Source organism: Zosterops lateralis, assembly GCF_965231275.1.
Source record: "Zosterops lateralis genome assembly, chromosome: 14".
Lineage (NCBI taxonomy): Eukaryota > Metazoa > Chordata > Aves > Passeriformes > Zosteropidae > Zosterops > Zosterops lateralis.
The window spans coordinates 12,287,994-12,306,154 of NC_139774.1; the positions used below are offsets into that span (position 1 = coordinate 12,287,994).

Below are 18,161 nucleotides of genomic sequence, written 5' to 3' on the forward strand. Positions count from 1 at the left end.
CCCACTCCAAAGTGCAAGGTCCAGGCACTGGGACAGGATATTTTTACCCAAATGACAGCAATTTGAGGTCATTCACCTGCATGAGGAAGGAGCTGTGGTATGTGGGTTGCCAAGCCTCTGCTGTGCTGCCGGGCAGGGAGGGAAATTCCCTGGATTTGCCTTTCATCTCAGACAAGGACACACCGTTTGGAGCAATTGTGAACCGCAGCTGGCGCAGGCGGCCCTGGCACACACAGGGAGAGTTCAATAATTCAGCAAAAAAACCCAGAGCCAGCAGCAGACTTGGGCTCCAGCCAAGGCTTGGGACATTGTCCCAGCATCAAATAACGCCTCTGCTTGAGATCTCCCTTCTTGGGAAAGCACCATCTGCCAGGGGAAGGAGGAACCCTCAGCCCACAGGTTTTCTGCTGCTCCAGTGGAGGGAAGGGGCTGATGTGCTGGTTCATGCTCCCACTGCATGACCATGTGACCTCTCCCTGTCTGAGCAGTACAAAAGGACTCATAAAACTGGGTGGCCTTTGCCAAAACATTTGTCCTAGTCCACACAGTAACCACTGTGGTTTTAATCTTTTTTTCTGCATTTTCCCATCTCGCTATTCTTGTCCTTTGTTTCTTTCTATATATATATATATTTTTTTTTTCCTCTTAAACTAAAGTGTGTTTAGTGCTGGTGAAAGGTGCTGAATTGGCAGCCTTGGATATGGATGTCCCTCTACCCAGCCCCAGCAGGGCCTGGTGTTTTCTCTGTTTCTCCCCCTGACATCATCCATGTGTAGAACAGCTGGCAGGTCCCAGGCTCTCCTCTCCTCTCCCCTGCTTCTTTCTGTGCTGGCTGGGACCTCCCATCCCAAGCTTGGATGCTGCTGACCTGGGCCAGCCTGGACCTGGCAGTGCCCCAGGGCACTTTGCTGTGAGCTATTCCAGCCTCTGCAGGAGGGAGCCTGTCTGCTCCCACAGCAAACAGCAAATCCACAGCCCAGGTCAGCTCTGCTCCCATCCTGAGCAGGAGAGGGAGGAGAGTGGATGCACCCTGTGGGTACCACTTTTCTCTCTGCCTTCTTTTGGTGCCTAACCCAGACCTGACCCCAAGTGCTTCAGTGCAGACTGATTGTCTCTTCCTTCGTGCTCTCTCTTTCACCTCTCTCCCTAAAGTGCAAACAAACACAACAGAGTCACCCTGGGTGCTGCAGCCAGCTCACACCCAGGGGCCCAGAGGGACAAGTGGGACATCAAGCCCTTGGCTTGCCCACAGGCCCCAAGCCAGGCTTTCAAGTAACACCCTAGAGGCGTTTGGCACATTTGTCCCCACCCCAAACACCAATGCCAACCTGTGCTACCATTGGGCAAAGAGAAACCCCTTTGCTCACCCCTTCCCACCTCCCTCCCCCCTTTCCCCATCCCCACCAAGCTGTGCCAGCCTCCCCCATATCTCTGCCAGGCAGCAGAGAGGGACAAGCCTGCTCCATCTTCCCATCCATGTTAAAGGTAAATGCAGCACCAAAATAGATACAAAAATAGAATTTTGGGTCCATTGGCCCAGCTTCAATATTAATATAACTGCTATGAAATGTCAGAAAATAAAAGCTGCTCTCTCTATACACACCTGCCCCCCACCCCCCTCACTGACAGTATTGCCACACGCCCGGTCCTGTCAAAACAAGGCATCAAGATGCCTGTTTTCTCTATATTTTAAATACAATTGCTTCCATTCCCCCATTGTAAACAAACATGGCAGAAAGGGGTTTGGAAAAAAAAAAAAGAACAAACAAATAAAAACTATTTTAAAAATCCTTCATCGTTTCTAGTGTTCTGAATAATATTTCTGCCTCCTGGAAGTTGAATCCTGCCAGGTTATTTAAAAGGACAGAAGGTACCTGTGATTTCTGATGAAGGCCCTGATGTCCTTCTCGGGTTTCCTTTGGATGCTCTCTGGTGGGGATGACAGAGATAATGTATTTACTTTCCTCTATGCAAAAGTCACAAAGTGTTTGATCGGCAAACTCGTGACTAAAAAAAGTAAATATATAAAATAAGCAGCAATCCACAGCCTCTTTCTTAAGTTTCCCCATCTATCCAGTTTTCAAAGTGCAAAACCTAGAGAAGCACAAAATTATTTTCTTGAGGTGTTTTTCCCCTTTTGTTAGGGCTTTTCCCCCCCCACGTGCTTGACTGGAATGGCCTTTCTATAGCAAAAGTCAGATAAAGCATAATTGCAGTAGTTTCTGCACATGGAATCATGAATCATTCCAGTGACTTGAGAATCTAAGCTGTTAATAGGCTAAAAAAAGGAATTTTTTTTGTTGGTCTTTTTTTTTGTTTTGTTTTGTTTTCTTTTTGCATTATAATTAAGCATGAATATATATTACTATATTACACTGCTTGGATTGCTGGAGCAATCCACACCTTCCTATGCTGTAAAACTAACTCCCACCCTGTGCTCCCCAGATCAAGAGCTTCTTTTCTCCTCCCTGTGCCAGTCACCCTCAGTCCATATGATTAAAAGTCCCTCCCAGCCCCCCTCCCCATTTTTTTTTTTCTTTTTTTTTAGTAGATATTGCCGCATTCTTAAATTCATGCATTGCTGCATTGCTATTGCACATATATAAAGGATTGCTCGCTCCCCTCCCGGCTGCTCCCCTCCCCTCACTGGTTGTGCACATCCTCTCTGCGGACAATCTTGTAGATGATCCAGTAGAAAATGTTGAAGATGAGGAAGGCCATGGGGAAGCCAATGCGGGAGATCTTGTCGATCTTCTTGGCCCTCTGGATGAAGAGTTTCCTCATCTCCTCGGGAGAGCGCGACGGCGGCGGCACCGGGTTGGCCGTGTTGTTGTTGTTGGCTCCCTTGACAGAGATGCCGTCCTTGGCTTGCAGGCAGGCTGGCCCCATCCCATAGGCAGTGAAGTTGAACCTGCCTTCACCAGCTTCGTCCTCCTGGAACAGATTGAGCATGGGACTCTACTTAAAATGAGATATAGACAGTGCACCCTCACTATAAGGCTCTCCGCTGGCGGCGTCCTGCTCTGCATGGGAAAGGTGCTCCCATCCCACCCTGCCCCGGCCTCAGCACCCTTGGGCAAACCCCCTGCTCTTGGGAGACCAGCCTTATAGAGGGGTGCCAGCTGTGTGATGCACAGATGCAAATCAGGGGATCCAGGCACCCCGTGGAGAACAGGAATGACTTCCACCCCGTTGAGGTCTTTGACATATTGGAGGGTTTGTGACACTGCTTTCATTTTTCCAATTGCATCCCCTGTTTTGCTTCTGCCTCTCCCTATCCCCCCCACCTCCTATCAGCACCTTCTTTGCTTTGCCTGTGCAGTTTCAGCTTGCCCAGAAGGAGTGGGCTCCATGTAACTCCCGTAGCCAAAGCAGCTGCTTCCTACAGAGTTACATGGATGTGCAGGAGCCAGGAGCTGTCCAGGAAAAGAGCTCTGCAGGCAACGTGCAACCAGCCCTCACTCGCCTGCCCACGGCACCCCACAGCCGTCCCCACCAGCCAACTTTTAGGTGAGGAACTAAGAGCCCTTCTGTGGGTCAATGCTAAGACATGGCTGCTTGTGGTAATGCCAATTTTTGAAAAAAAATATAATTTGTGTTCTGATCTAAAGGCAAATGGTGTTGCTGGTTTTTGGGTTATTTTTGGTGAAAACTTTTCTGGAATCCCAGAATGATTTAGCCCTATTTAATTGAACACAGGGATGTAAATGGCAGGGAAAACTAAGTTTGGCCCAAGTAATTCAAACAGTGAGTTGCAGAGGCAGAGTCAGAATCTGAAGCCTCTTGACTACAGGTCATCAAGGCTAATTGTAGACCAGTGGCACTAATTAATCATTAACAGAGGCTGACCCATGCTGTGTCCCCTAACACTGACCTGCAGCCCCCTCCTTGTAGCTGCCTGCCCACTGTGCCCTGCTGCCCCTTCCCCTGTCCTTTGAAAAGTGTCTTTTCTGGATGGCCCCGGCATCCCATGGGCAGCTGTGTGGGATGGAGGAGCAGGGCACAGAGGACACTGCCATATCTGAGCAAAACAAAACTACTCAAATAAAATTAAGTTCTGCCTTTCTGTGATACCCAGAGCTTATGGACCTTCTCATCATGTCTGTAATGCAGGGGTTCAGGTAGAACTGCCTCTGCTCTTTTCCCACTGCACAAATAAATACTGGCACATGTCTGGCTTAACCTAAACCACTCAGCCCTTAATTTATTGGATTTTTTTATCCTTTCATTGCTGAGGGGCCACTGGCTGTGACTTTGCTTTGGCCACCGTGGCTTTGTTTTGATGAGTGCTGAACTGGGGTTAGAGAAGACAATAGTGCCTTTTTCAAGGTGCCATGTCAAAGGGGAAAGGCAAAGACATCACCAGCCACACTGGGAAGTGTTTCCAAGTGTACTCCATGTGTACATCACACTGATGATGGTGTCTTGTTGACCAGACTGGTCCATACTGCTGCAACATCTCACATTTTTTTGGCCTGATGTGTCATGCCTAAACCAGTCAGAGCTACCCAGACAAGTCAGGACATCAGGACAGAGCAATTAGTGCTTTTGGCAGTTGCATTAACCCATTTGCATATTAGCAGTCAGCTTAGTTTTCTGATGAGCCTGCGAACCTTGTTCATTTAGCTTCTGCAAGTGTTTTTGTTTACGATTTGCTCCAGTTAATCTGTGAGATTGGGCAGAGACTGTGCTAACAGCCTTGTGTTCAGTGGAACAGCTCTGGCAAATATCTCTTAAACTCATCTGTGTATTAGTGGCTTTTTTTCCCTTCTTATTGTTTTATCAACAGACTGATCTGCATACAACAGCTCAGATTCATAAACAGGATGCCTGAATGCAGATGAAGAGATAAATGCACTATGGAGGCACCCAGAGGTTAGCTCTATTCAGCGTCTTCTGTATCAAAGCTTTGTTGATTTTGGGATGGCAGAGCCATGCTTTGGTCAGACAAAATCAATTTGTGCTGAGGGTTTCATCTATTACTTCTTTTCCCTTGCATTTGTCCAACAGTTTTCATCCCTGGTCCTGACTGGGTTGAGCACAAATGAACAATTACCTCCTGTTTTGCAGATAGGATGACTAAAGCAGAGAGAGACAAAACTAGAAAAATACAGGAATTCCTGCTCCTCAGCCCCCACTTCCTCCTGGAATGGTTGCAGTTCTGCAAACATGAATCACCGTGAATCACTGCAGGACAGGCTAGGCCTTGGGAAAGACTTTTAATGGCTGTGACAGTGAAACATTGGAATGGGGGTGGGTTTCTGGATGGGATGGATCATGGAAAGTAGACAAATACCTATGAGGTATATTTAAGGCAGACCTTGGTGGTCACCTATGGGCTTGCTTGAGATTTTCGTCAGCAAAATTATCTTTGTTTTTCCTCTCATTAGCAAATGTAATGGTTTTTAATGCTCTCCCGAGGGCAGTCTCTGGTGCTGAAAATTTCCTAACCCCTTTCCTGATTCTACCAGTTAAATAGGGACAATTTTTAACTGCCTTTGGCCTTGTGATCACAGACACTTTTTTGTTTCTTTCTAATGTGGTCTGTGAGGTGAAATCTTTGCTGTGGCACCTCAGCCTAAAAGCTGTTGGAGCCCAGGCTGGGGAACTGTTGGAGCTGCATGCAAGCTCAGATTGGGATTGGGATCAGCCATGGCAGGTAAGCATGGAGCAGGCTAAGGCTAAGAATAAAGCTCTTTCCTTCCAGGAGGAATTTGCAGTCAGTCTGAGAAGCAGATGCTTTTGAACACAGAGATGGCAGAGACAAAAGAGGTGTCACTTACCTCTGGGCTGCACAGACTGTCATGCTGGGGGTCCTGCTCTCAGACAGACACCCCTCACACCCCCTGCCTGCCTCCCCCCAGCCCTGGCTGCAGCTTCTGGGGAGGAGAACTCACACCAGAACACTGCTGTGTGAAAAATGTCCTGTTGAGAACAACCCTTTTGGCTGAGACTGCTTGGCTAGCTAGAAAACCCAGCTTGCTGGGCCCCTGGGGTCAGCAGGCTGTTAGAACAGACTCAGTTCATTGAGGCAGCCCTTGGTTTTGGTGTGTGAGCCTCCTTAACGTCTGACCAGATACTGGGGACTTCCCTGGGGGCTTGTGGCCTGGTTCAGTTGACCATGGTGTTCTGCTGGGACAGATTTCAGCTGTGTGCTTCATGCTTTCTGTGTTACCTTATGATGCCTCCTCTTCCTCCTGAACCTGAGCAGCTCTTTGTGCTGCCGCGACACGAAGTTGACGGCGGCGTATTCCAGGAGTGCAGAGAACACAAACAGCAAGCACACAGCCATCCAGATGTCTATGGCCTTCACATAGGACACCTAGGAGCCAGAGAAAGAGACAGAAATGGGGTGGCTTCCTTACTCAAATGCATTTTTGCTTGATGTTTTACATGGCTGACATGTGTTCTTGGATACCAGAATATCGCTCATTTAACGTGAATGTGTTATCAAGTCACTGAAACTCCTCATGGGCTCTTAAGTAGCAATAATTCCACAGCTTTTAATTTATTCAGGCCTTGACTGTGATTGTTTAGATGCAAGGAAAATGGTAATCTACCATACCAGAAGCCCTTCATGAAGGGAAATTCTTTATATTATAATACTTTATACTATTTTACTAAGTGTTATAGGGAATGAATGTACTGCATTTGATAATTTGTGCTGAAATAAAATATTAATAAAATAATAAAAAAGCATCAGTCTTGGGAATACTAGGCTTGCATTCCAGGTTGAGTGTCTCCAGCAAGAGAATAATGGAAATCAACACCTGAAAAAAAAGTTCTGGGCCCTGGAGATGGGACATTGACAACAATTAATCAAGGATGAGCAAAACCAGATAAGACTCAAGGACTCGACCCACCCAATGCAGACTTCCCGGGAAAAAATAATCAACTCACCGATTCTGCCCAGAAACCTATTCAGGAGGGAGACTGCCTCAAAAGAAAAACTCAAGAATACATCATCCCAGAATAGTGGACAAAAGATCTAGCCTCGGGGAAAATAAAACGTATAAAAACTAGACACTTGGTGATGAGATTTGTGAATGGAGAAGGACAGAGGCCTGTCCCTATGTTCACCTGGTTTCGATCCCAGAGTCAGGGTAGTCTTTTTATTGTGGCTTTCCAAATTTATTGTTACGCAAAAATAAACTTTGGTTTTTTATTTTATTTTTCAAATCTGGCTGTTTCATTTATAACACTAAGTACTACTATAAAAATAGGACGGTCAAGTGACTAAAAAGCTAAAATGTAGAGTGCACATCCATGTGCGGCTGTCACAGGGGTTTGTAAAGTACAGAGCTCTTGGTTACTGGGAGCTGTGAGTGCTGAATCCTAGGAGAAGTTTTGCTGCTAGTCACAGAGAATTTAATTCTTTTTCAGGACAGGATTGGAATTTGTTCAGTTTGCCCTTAAACTGGAATTGTGCAAAGGCAGCAGGAGGATCTGTGTAGGGATTCACTTAGGTGCTGTCCTCAAAAGGAGCATGATTTCCCTGGTGAAGACAAGGGTGTTCCCTACCTTGGGCAGTGATGCTCGGGAGCCAGAGCTCTGCGTGGTCATGGTGAGCACGGTGGTGATCCCCAGGCCCACTCGAGCAGGTGCAGCATCCATGTTGATCCAGAAGGAGATCCAGGACAGGATGACAATGAGAAGGCTGGGGATGTACATCTGGATCAAGTAATAGCCCATCTGCCTCTCCAGGTGGAAACGAGCTTCTATGCAGGTGAACTTGCCTGGGGAGGATGGGAGAGACATGAAAGGTTATTGGTAGGGCACAATGAGCCTCCTGTTTTCAGCCAGTGTCTGGGGATTTTCCTTGCATTGCCTAAACCAGATCTTGTTAGGGGAGGAAATGAACAGCTGTTGTCCTGGGCCAGGACAACAGACTATGTAGTGATAGGACAAAGGGGAATGGCTTTAAACTGAAAGAGATAAGGTTTAGATTAGATGTTTAGGAAGAAATTCTTCCTCGTGAGGGTGGGGAGGCCCTGGCACAGGTTGCCCAGAGAAGCTGTGGCTGCCCCACCCCTGGAAGTGTTCATGGACAGGGCTTGGAGAAACCTGGTCCAGTGAAGTGTCCCTGCCCATGGCAGGGGGTTGGAGCAATATGGTCTTTAAATCCCTTCCAACCCAAACCATTCTAGGATTCTATGAACATTAACACAGAAAGGAAAGCCCTTAGGCAGTATGTCCTTTGTCACTTAAATTTCAAGGACAAAAGAAGGTTCTAGGAGAGGAGATCCTAACCAAACACCCTTGAATTGATGCAGTTGTTAGTGGGGACAAGAGGGTTTTGCACATTTATGTCCATTAGCTTTTCATTTGCTATATATGTTTCTACATGTCTGTTATCTCTGGAAGTATGGGACAAGGCCAGAGTGCCATCAGACAGAGCAAGAGACTCTGGAAAATGCACAGAATTCCCCTCTACTGACCCACTCAGTTAAGGGTTAACAGCACTGACCTGTGTTGTAGTGCTTCGTGCAGTATCTCAAGTCTTTTTCTTCTTTGAGGATAAACTGAGGCAACGTCAGCCCATCAGCAACTTGCACTGCTCCTTTTTCTTGCCACTCAAATATGAGGTCATTCATTGTGTAGCCAACTGTTGAGAGGAAGGGACAAATGTCATGTGAATCACATTAAATACTGGTGTGGAAAGGGACGATGTGGAAAGGGATAGTGTTGCAGGAGAGAGCTTGGAGACAGGGGCACATCCTGGCCTTCCTTGACACTGTGTCATGAGTGGGATTTGGGTTGAGGCAAAACTGCTTGTTCATGTGTTAAGAGCCAGGGCAGCGACCTCCACTGGAGCTGAAATGGATTTTCTGCAACAAATAATATTTTTTTTTCCTTGAATTTGGATGGCTGAACTGTTTTGTACTGTTTCCAACTTGACCTCTTTCTCTGGAAGAAGCTCATCATCTTTCTCTCCTTTGGGATAAGCAACATGTACAAGTGGCAGATGTTCATCCAGAGAGAAAAAATCCCACTTGCAGCTGAAAGCACTTTCACTTCTCTCCTGCAAAGTGAAAGGCCAATGTAAACACAAGCAAGCCAGGGCTCCTCTCATGGGATCTATTGAGGTTTGGCTTCTCTAGCAAATGTCACATGCTCTGAATGAATGGAAAATCCTAAGCAAGAGGTTCTCCAGCAAAACCTCCAGTGAAGGCTGATCTGGGAATGAGTTCCAGCTGGGAAAGGAGATGGCAGGGGAGAGCAGCAGGGAAAAGATGTTGTCTCCTCTCCAAAATGGGGATGCACACAGGACTCACAGCTTTCTAACTGCATGATGCAGGTCTGTACGTCCATGGGGAAGTTCTTCAGGTCCATGGGGCAGGCCAGAGTCAGCGTGATCCTGAGGAGAGAGGAGAGCACAGGGAATGCCAAACAGTGGGCACTGCTGGGGGCTGAGCCCCTCAGACATAGCGAGCTGCTCATCCATCACCTCCCTGCCTGTGCTCTCCCTCTGGTGCTGGAGAGCAGCAGAAATATTGAACATCTGGGTCTGTGACACCATTCCCAGCAGGGCCTGCTGCAGATGGTAATTCATTGCAGTGCTGTTTGGGACTCTGTGTAACAAAGAGCTCCCTCACCAAACAGTTCTGCTGCCTGGGATTTCCTGTCTGCCTCAGGTTCACAGCAGGCTGGATTAGCAGAAAGCCCAAGCCCACCCTCTGGAACTCCCAGCTGCAATTCTAGAGGCTGGCACTGCTCATAAATCTCTGAACAGAACATTTCTGTGTCATAAAAAACCCCCACACTTTAGCAGAAAAAGAAGTTTGATCAAGATCATATGTTTGTGTATGGGGAAAGAAAGACTTCAGTGGGATTTTCTGCCTTGTGCTAAGCCAGTATGAACTCCTGTATCTTCCTGAATTCCTGCAGAGCCCTTGAGACCTCTATTTCTGTCTCAATTTTCCACTAGGTGCAGGCTGCATTTTCTGTGTTATATTGCTGTGTTGCTCTGTACCATGATCTATGCTTAAAATGTTTGGCTGGTTCAACAAGCTGATACTAAATTATTTGCTCCAGATAGTTAGACTTGAGTTATTTGGTTTGATAATGTTGAAAATGCTGTTCCCTGAAGTGTTTAGGGTTTTCAGCTTTTTGCCTTGATGTAGAAATAGCAGAATTACCCAGGGGACAGAAATTGAATTTTTCTATCACCAAACCTACAAGAAACTTATCAAGAGGGAAAGATACTTTAATTTAAAATCTTATATTGTTAGAAATTTTCAGCTTGAGTTTAGAGGCATGTTGGGACAGGAGATGTGACAAAGTCCACCTTGTAAATGCCTTGCCTAGAGTTTGATTATTGCAAATAGTAGTAGCAGCAAAGAACTGATTAGAAAATGGCAGAACACCTTACTGAGATTTTTTTTTTTAATAGGAAAGACTATTTCTCCTTCTGGAAACTCTTTACATTTACAGTGTGGTCTTCTAAAGGAATGTCCTCTTTCTTTTTGATTTTCACAGGAAAATGTACTTGCAGAGAAACCTGTATTTTCATTTGGAGATGAGTGAGATAGGAAAGTTTTCTTTTTAAGCAAAAACTGAAATATTTTCAAGTTTTTGCCTTGAACATGGTGGTTTTTCCATGTTCCCTGCTGAGTCATTGCTGTTTGACAGAGCAACCTCAGGCTGGGTTTGCATTCCCCCTCTGTGCCCTGCAGACCCTCCTGGAACAGGACTCTGTGACGTGCTCACTACCAAGTTTCTGCTGTCAGTTTTGCTCCCTGCCTGGTTTTTAAAATTAAGAAACATGAGGTTTCCCCATTCAGCCAACACATGTGGCACTTCTTTTATTGTTTTGGCCATCAGGAAGCTGGTCCTTGGGCTGGAAGCACTTTGGTGTTTGATGGAGGCCATCTACTTTGCAGCATTAAGCTTTTTATTTCCCATTTTACAGCTCCACACTGCTTTTCCTTCCCACAGCTGCCACTGGGAGCTGCAGTGTGAGATGGGTGTGTGTTCCATAGCCAAATTTACATTGTACATGAGGTGAAAAACTCTTCAATATAAACTTTTCCTGTCTAAGCCCGTGAAGTTGGATCTTAATTTCATTGGTTTAAAATAAAATGTGAATGGAGTTGGAAGTGAGGCTGGGGGCTAAGGTTGATTTCCTGTGGGAAATTCAGTGCAATTAGTTGTTTGCTGATGGAGTCTTGGTTCCAGCAATAAAGGGATAACTGGGAAAAACTAGGCTGAGACAAAGCCATGGGGCTCTGCTTAGCACTTCCCTTGATTTTTACTTTGGTTTTTTGGTCACGAAATGCTGCAGCTTCAAAAACAGAATATTCCTGAGCTTCTACTGGTTTTCACACAGCACAGCTGGTTTTAGGCTTGTACTAACACAAGATACCTGAAGTAATTTTACACATTAAGGAATCTACTAGCAAGGAGGAGAAGTCCTTGAACTGAAAGAGATGAAAATGAGTTAAATTCCATCTCAGACCAAGCCTCTGTCTCAATATGTTTTAGCAGAGGTCCCTTCCAGGCACATTACTTCAATACTGCTAATTGTATGATCTCCCATCTTAAAAAAGCCTGAATTTCTCTTTTCCAACTGCATGCTCAGAGTTTAGGCTTGAACAAGGGTGTTCAGCTGTGCCCTTCCCCACTGCTGGAACCCTGGAAACTGAGAATTTCAGGCTTTCTGTGCTAAAAGACATTGACCCTCTAGCAAGCACCACATTTGACCAGAGGCTGTGGAACAGGCTTCCAAGGTTGGATGATAGCACTGGGATTATGTGTGTAGTTTGAATAGAACTGTGTGATATTACAGGCTGGAAAACTTAGGATTTAAGGTTTTAGTATATAGCAGTATATATGGGGCAATATGGAGGATTTAGGGCATTAGCTAAGTTCTTCTTTTACCTTCTTTTTCATGGTTTTGGGTGGTTTTTTCTAAGTGGGTGAAAAGGTCCACATTGCAGACCTTGGGTGGTTAAAAGTATAAATACTTTTAAGTAATTACTTTAGCAAATATTAATTATTTATTAAATAAGTATAAATACTTACTGGGTTAAAAGTATAATAATATAGGTGTAATCTCATTATTGGATAATTAGTGCTTAAAAGACCATGGAAAGAGTTAGAGATGGAGCCATTTTCTACCTTGTTGGCTGGAACTCACAACTTGTGGGACTGTGCTATGGATAAGAATTAATAAACAACTCATACACGAGAAAACTGTGTCCCTTGTGCATCAATTCTGGCTCTAACAGAAGAAAGGGAGATAAAAAACCCCCCACCCCACCTTGGTGGGGTCACCTCACCTAATGCTGTAGAGGACGTTGCCGTTCCGGGAGATCCTCAGCAGCTTGTTGTCCGTGGTAATCTCATGGAAATGAGCCCCTTTCTCGTTGGCAAAGAACAAATCTGGCTTCCAGATGGAGTCCAGCATGGAGGGGTCCAGGTCCAGGGAGTCGTCGGGGTACTCGTTGTAGGCCAGCCGGGGGTCGTTCCACTGCTGCCTCAGGAAGATGTTCACCCTGTAATCCTGCACACACACACAGTCAGAGCTCAGGGCAGCTGGGGAGCACACACTGAAATAGCCCTAAAATGAGCCAGACCATGTCCAGGCTGTGTTGCCCTGATTTTCAGCCCTCTGATCATTGTTTACATATTTTCTACTGGAGTTTCTCATTCATGTAACATAAACAAAAGTAGATTGTTTTCATTCCTCTTTGTGATGGACTGCTGGTTTGACCACTGGGGTCAGAGGGGTGTTCCTCTCATCTCCCAATCCTTGATCAAATTCCAAACCCTATTTAAACCCCAAAACATAATAAACTTCCTCTTTCTCTGCTCACCCTTCTGAACCTGATGTGACGTTGTTCTTTTGTGTCACGAACAGCAGCACAGGCCTACGGTTCCCAAGCTATGCCAAATGTTTTTGATTTTATTCCTCAAGGAACTGTTATTAATTTTTAGCTTCATAGCTTACAGCTATGCATTAGCATGAGCAGCTGCCTGTCCCTGCATCCCTCTGTCACAGCAGTTGTCAGCTGTGTGGGAAGTGTCAGGATCTCTGTGTCAGGACCTCTCTGTCTGGACCCTGGGGCTGCAGGGGCAATGAGCAGTTGTGCAGGTCAGAATGGCCACTGTCAGCAGGAGGATGTTCCAGAGGAACATTAAAGTGGGGAAAGAAACCAAAAGCAGCTTCCTTTCAGTGCTGAACTGCCCCATATTGTGACTATCTCTGGTTTCCCCAGCACTGGGAAAGGAAAATGTACAGTGAGGTAGGCTGTGCATGAAAGAGAAATTCCCTATGTGTCTGCTGATATAAGGATAACTCAGGTGAGCTGATGGGAGCAGCTGCCCTTGGTTAGAGTTTATGAACAGGAGAAGGATATGCTTGAAATCTGCTCTTGTATTCCTGAGTGTTCTGGGTTCCCGTCTTTAATGTCAAAGGGCCATAAAGGCAACAGATTTTATAGGATGACCATTTTCCTTAATTGAAGGTAGTCCCTCAGCACTATGCAAAGTTATACTTGCTTCATAACCGTGAGTCTTACAGCTCCCCTAAGTTCCCCAGGTCGAGGCTGGCTGCTGAGGCTGAGTCCAGACACTGTTGGAAAATTAGGAGCAGTTTCTCTTCTCCCTGTCTGACCAACAGCTTCCCAGGGTCATCTTCATCCTCCTTTTCTTCTGACTTTCACATAAGAAAGTGAGCCAACAAATTGAAGTGGGGAGAGGATGTGTCAGCTCTCAGGAGATGGATGAAATCTCCACAACCATAAATTAATTGACATTTTCTAAGCATAGAGGCAGACTGTCTGAAGAGCAACACATAATAAACCAATTCCACTGCCCAGGCCCACATGAATAGTTGTTCTCATGATTAAGGGTTTCTTTGCTGCCTTTCTGACACAAATGTACTTTGAAGACTTTTATTAGGAGGCAGTTAATGGAGGATGTCTGACGTGCTTGCTGGTGTCTGATACCTGCTGCAGGCAGGTGAGAAGCTCCCCCCACTCTGCCATCAGGTCTGTTCTGTCCATCTGGGGACACAGAGCTCTGGAGTTGGTGCCTGTACAGGAAAGACTTTCTGATGCTGCTGCCCCAAGAGCTCACCTGACTGTGAACCTGCAGCCTCTTGTCCAGGAGGACACAACTCCTGTGGTGTCCAGTGGCACTGAGGGATTGGGAGAGGATTGTGTTGGGTGCCCTGTGCTTTGGACAAGGCATTTCCTAACCAAGCACATGGTCTAGAGTCTGTTTAAGGCCACTTGGTGCCATCTGCATCCTTGGAGCACAGGAGCTGCTAATGACATTAATGATTGTGACAACAGCAAATGAACCACAGACTTGATGCTAAAAGGAGCAGACCTCTGAACACAAAAAAGAGTTGCAACACTCTTTCCTTCTGCTAATATTCCAAGTGTCACCTTCACAAGTCCTAGTGCATCCCTCTGACTTAATTATTCATCTCTGTCGACCCTGGATAATGTGTCTGGAGGAAATGTGAATTGCTGGGGACAGCTGGGGACCAGGGTCTCAGCACAGGCCCAGCCCATCACACAAGCCTGGAACAGGAAAGGAACCATGAATTCCCACTTTCCACAGCAGGCAGCAGCTCCCAGAACTACGTGTATATTTTCAATTCTCCCTTTTCTGTGTGTTGCAGTCAGGGGAAATCAATGTCACTGACCTAATAGGTAGAAAGCAAAAGGTTGTTTTGCTTATTCAGCGACAAATAAGCTAGATGGTGGCAGGTCAGCTCCAGTTTGGGACTTCTGTCATGTACAACACAAATTAAACTCATGTTTGGAAGAAACTTCAGTGGTAGCTGCCCAGAAGTGTGCTCAGCCTGATGGAGTAGTAGAAGGGGCGAGGGAATGGAGCCAAATTCCCTACAACAGCCTGAGTTACTGTGGGTAAGCTTTGTTGGTGGAGTAAATTCACTGTTTCAGCTCCAAAACTTGCCAAAAGGACAGGAAAGGGTGAGACAGGAGGTGTTGGATGGTTTATGTTGCCACCATAGTAGGCATGAGAGACCAAAGGAAGAACGATAGCCATAGTCTTTGTTACCATGAAGAGGCATCTTAATTAAATGCTCGTGGGCCAAATGAAAATTAACTTCTCACAGTGGATGGCTGTGAGAAGGCCTCTAGAGCCACAGTGTCCTGTCCTCATGTGCTGCTGAGAACAGTCCAGGGGCAAATGGTGAATGTGTGGTGTGAGAAACTGCACCACCTCCACCCCAGGGATGTGCAGCAGGGTGGGGAGTGACTCCGGTTTATGTTAATCTGTGTCCCTCCTTTGGAGACAAGTGTTTGCTTTGGATAGTTTTTGTTTTGGAATACAGAAAACAAGGCATTTATGTTATGATACAAAAAAGGCAAGGACAAAGAAATATGATACATGCACTGAATGCAATTCTCTGCCTTTGCCATTTCAGGGCATTAATATTTTACCTCTGTGTGTGCATTTATGCAGATCTTCGTACTCAGGGAGTTTACTCCACAGTCCTGGCCTGGTCCTCACTGAAAACATGGTTTTCTCCCAGATGCCTTTGCCCTTATGTCATTGCACTGCAATGTTGAAGGTTCTGAGCAGTGTTTTAGGTTTCTTGTGTCCAGTCTTATTGAATATAAATGTAGAACCAAGCACTGTGACTGCAAACTGGACATGACACTGCCTGGGGAGCCAGCAGAAGGCATGGAGAGCAGTCAGGGTATGTCTGTGCTGTGACACAGGCTAAGAGAAGGGTTTCAGTGCTCTGTACTGGCTGAAGATCCTCTGTGCTGAAAGCTTTGTCCTCAGCATTGCAGTCAGGCTGGAGGTGATGAGCCAAGCAACACTCATTCCTTGGCTACCTGGAGATATGCAGCATTTCTCCTGGATGCTGCTATAGGAGATCTTAATTAGCATCCCCAAGAAGTTATTCCTAAATGATGGACAGCACTGGCCAATTTCTGATGTGAACTTTAAAGCAAAGAAAAAGGAGGTTTGACTGGGGCTGCAAACTTGGCCAAAAAAATAAAAAAGTCTTTCTCTGTATCCTTCACATTCCTCATGTTCCTCATTTGTGTGCCTATCACATCCAGGCATTGATTATCTTGTGCAGCCTGCTCCTCTGGCTTGGGAGAGGGGAGCAGCAGCTCTGTGCAGTGAAGGCATTCAGGAGCTTTGCAATTTGGCACAAAGGCATTTCACTCCCGAGAGGGAAATGACACAAGGCAGGAAGAGAATAACTGGAGTGATCAAAGTAGTTCAATTTGATAATGCTGAAATGAAATTCTGCTTAGTGACCTCGCAAGGAGACAAGGAAACAGAAGATCATTTGAGACTTTCCCTTCCCAGGATCCCATAGCCTTGACATCTTCTGCTGGAAGCAGAGGAGGCTGGAGGCAGGAACCTCTCAGGACACTCAATAGGTTTTCCCTCCTGACTCAGGGGTCCTGTCAGAGCAGCCTCTGCACTGAACAGTTTTTCAGAGAGATTTCCCCTTTGAACATTTTACTGATGGATAAAACAGGGTAGAGACTGATCTCCTTCAGAAGGGGATTTTGGGACCCGACCTGGGCAGCAGAGCATGAGGGGCTTAACTAGCATTGAGTTAATTCTCTAGAATGGGAATGAACAAACATTTTGAAGGCAACCTGCCTTGCCAAGGAGCACTACAACAGCCTGTAAAAAATCCAAGCACACCAGGAGCAGCCCTAGGAGGGGTTAATAGCCAAGTGGCCAATTTGAAGTCTGTGTGAAACCACAAGCAAGGGGAGGGAATTCTGTATCAGAGAAGGGCAGGCATCTGGTGAGGGGTGGGAGGAATACCCCTTAATAAGTGTGGAGATTTTTATGCTGGAACCCAAAGCAGAAAGTTTTTCCGTGTCTTCCTACAAAAAGTGGGTTATATACAACTTCCTGAGCCAGTAGAGCTGCTGGGATGTGAGTTATGTCCAGCATCTAGAATTGCAAATGTAGGTATTTAGTAGTGAGGTCTTGAGGGGGTTTTGTGTCCTTGTATTTGAGTTGCACAGTCCTATTTAATGGCTTCTTTATATTTTTTTCTTTTCTTCCTCCCTTATCCATTAGAGCACAGACAAACTCCAATCACAGACAGCTGGAGTTCTATATGTCTAACACTGAGATGGCAGCAGATTGTGGGTTGTTGTGAAAACCTTTTCATTTTGTGTTGCGTGACTTGTTAGGTGCTTATCATCTCTGTGGGACTGATGGTTGGGTTCAAGAATGACTGACTGCAGGAGATTTTGTTTAAAACTTAACTTCTTCTATGGGCTTTGTGCATTGAAACTCTCATCTTTTGCTGATTTTGGAGTGAGTGGGACCAGTATTAAATGTGTGACCCCATCAGAATCTCTGCTGTACTGGGGTTTGTGGGTCTTGGTTTAATTTCTTGGTCTGTTTTGCAGGATGCTTTGTTCTCTCGTTGGAAATCTCATGTGGAGATGTCTCTGAACAAGCACTTAACATTTGGACAGTTGCAGCCTCCAGCTTCTCCTGTCCTCAGGAGATGCTGGGAGCCCAGTTGTGGCTGTGCTGCAGCTGGCTGGAAGGTCACATTTGCTTTGCTCTTTTCAGATGAGATAACTATGGCATGAAAACAGCAAAAATGAATTTGCATATTTACACTGTGTCTAAGGGAGGCTGTCCTGGCTCTTCTGTGATTTTTCTCTCTTTTTCAATCTCTTCTTTGCTGTGTGTGGGTCCTTTTTAAAAGAAGAGTCTAGAAAAGCTCATCCTGAGTCCAGCTGCTAGCATTGCTAGGTGATGATATAAAAATATCAAATATATTTGATATAAAATATATTCCTTCTTCTCCTCATGCTTCCACTGTGTACAAAATGCTGCCAGCTGCCTAAGCCAGTGGAAGGCCATAAAGCTGCCACTGGAAGAGTGAGCAAGAGCATCACTTAATTTCAAGTTTGCTGTTATAGAAGGGAATTTGCTAATGGAATGCTCAGATAATCCTATCACTTGCCTCATGCCCTAAAGAAAAGCCAAAGTTGATGCAGTTTTTTCACTTAAAACCCAAGACCTGTTCCCAAGGTGCTTCACTTCTGTTTTTTTGGAATGAGGAATTTCTGTATTTGCTATGGGTTTCACAATCTGGTGCGGCTGGGGAGTAGTTTATACTTTTGAACAGCAAAAAAGGGATTTAAGAGCTTGTGTTTGGGAGTTTGTTT

At 45.6% G+C, this 18,161-nt stretch overlaps 1 protein-coding gene across 2 annotated transcripts in view; it reads right to left on the bottom strand.

Moving 5' to 3' along the window:
• Positions 1-2,555: 2,555 nt before the first annotated feature.
• Positions 2,556-18,161, bottom strand: part of GLRA1 (glycine receptor alpha 1) — a 38,406-nt gene continuing 22,800 nt past the window's right edge. The window contains exons 4-9 of one of the 2 annotated variants that reach the window (XM_083871486.1): positions 12,282-12,505; positions 9,276-9,358; positions 8,468-8,605; positions 7,522-7,736; positions 6,176-6,322; positions 2,556-2,934 (exon numbers count right to left, since the gene is read on the bottom strand). In XM_083871486.1, the coding sequence (XP_083727612.1) occupies positions 2,644-2,934; positions 6,176-6,322; positions 7,522-7,736; positions 8,468-8,605; positions 9,276-9,358; positions 12,282-12,505 (1,098 nt within the window). In that variant the 3' untranslated portion in view covers positions 2,556-2,643. Of the gene's footprint in view, positions 2,959-6,175; positions 6,323-7,521; positions 7,737-8,467; positions 8,606-9,275; positions 9,359-12,281; positions 12,506-18,161 lie in introns of both variants that reach the window. The other variant, XM_083871485.1, reaches the window with a different exon arrangement.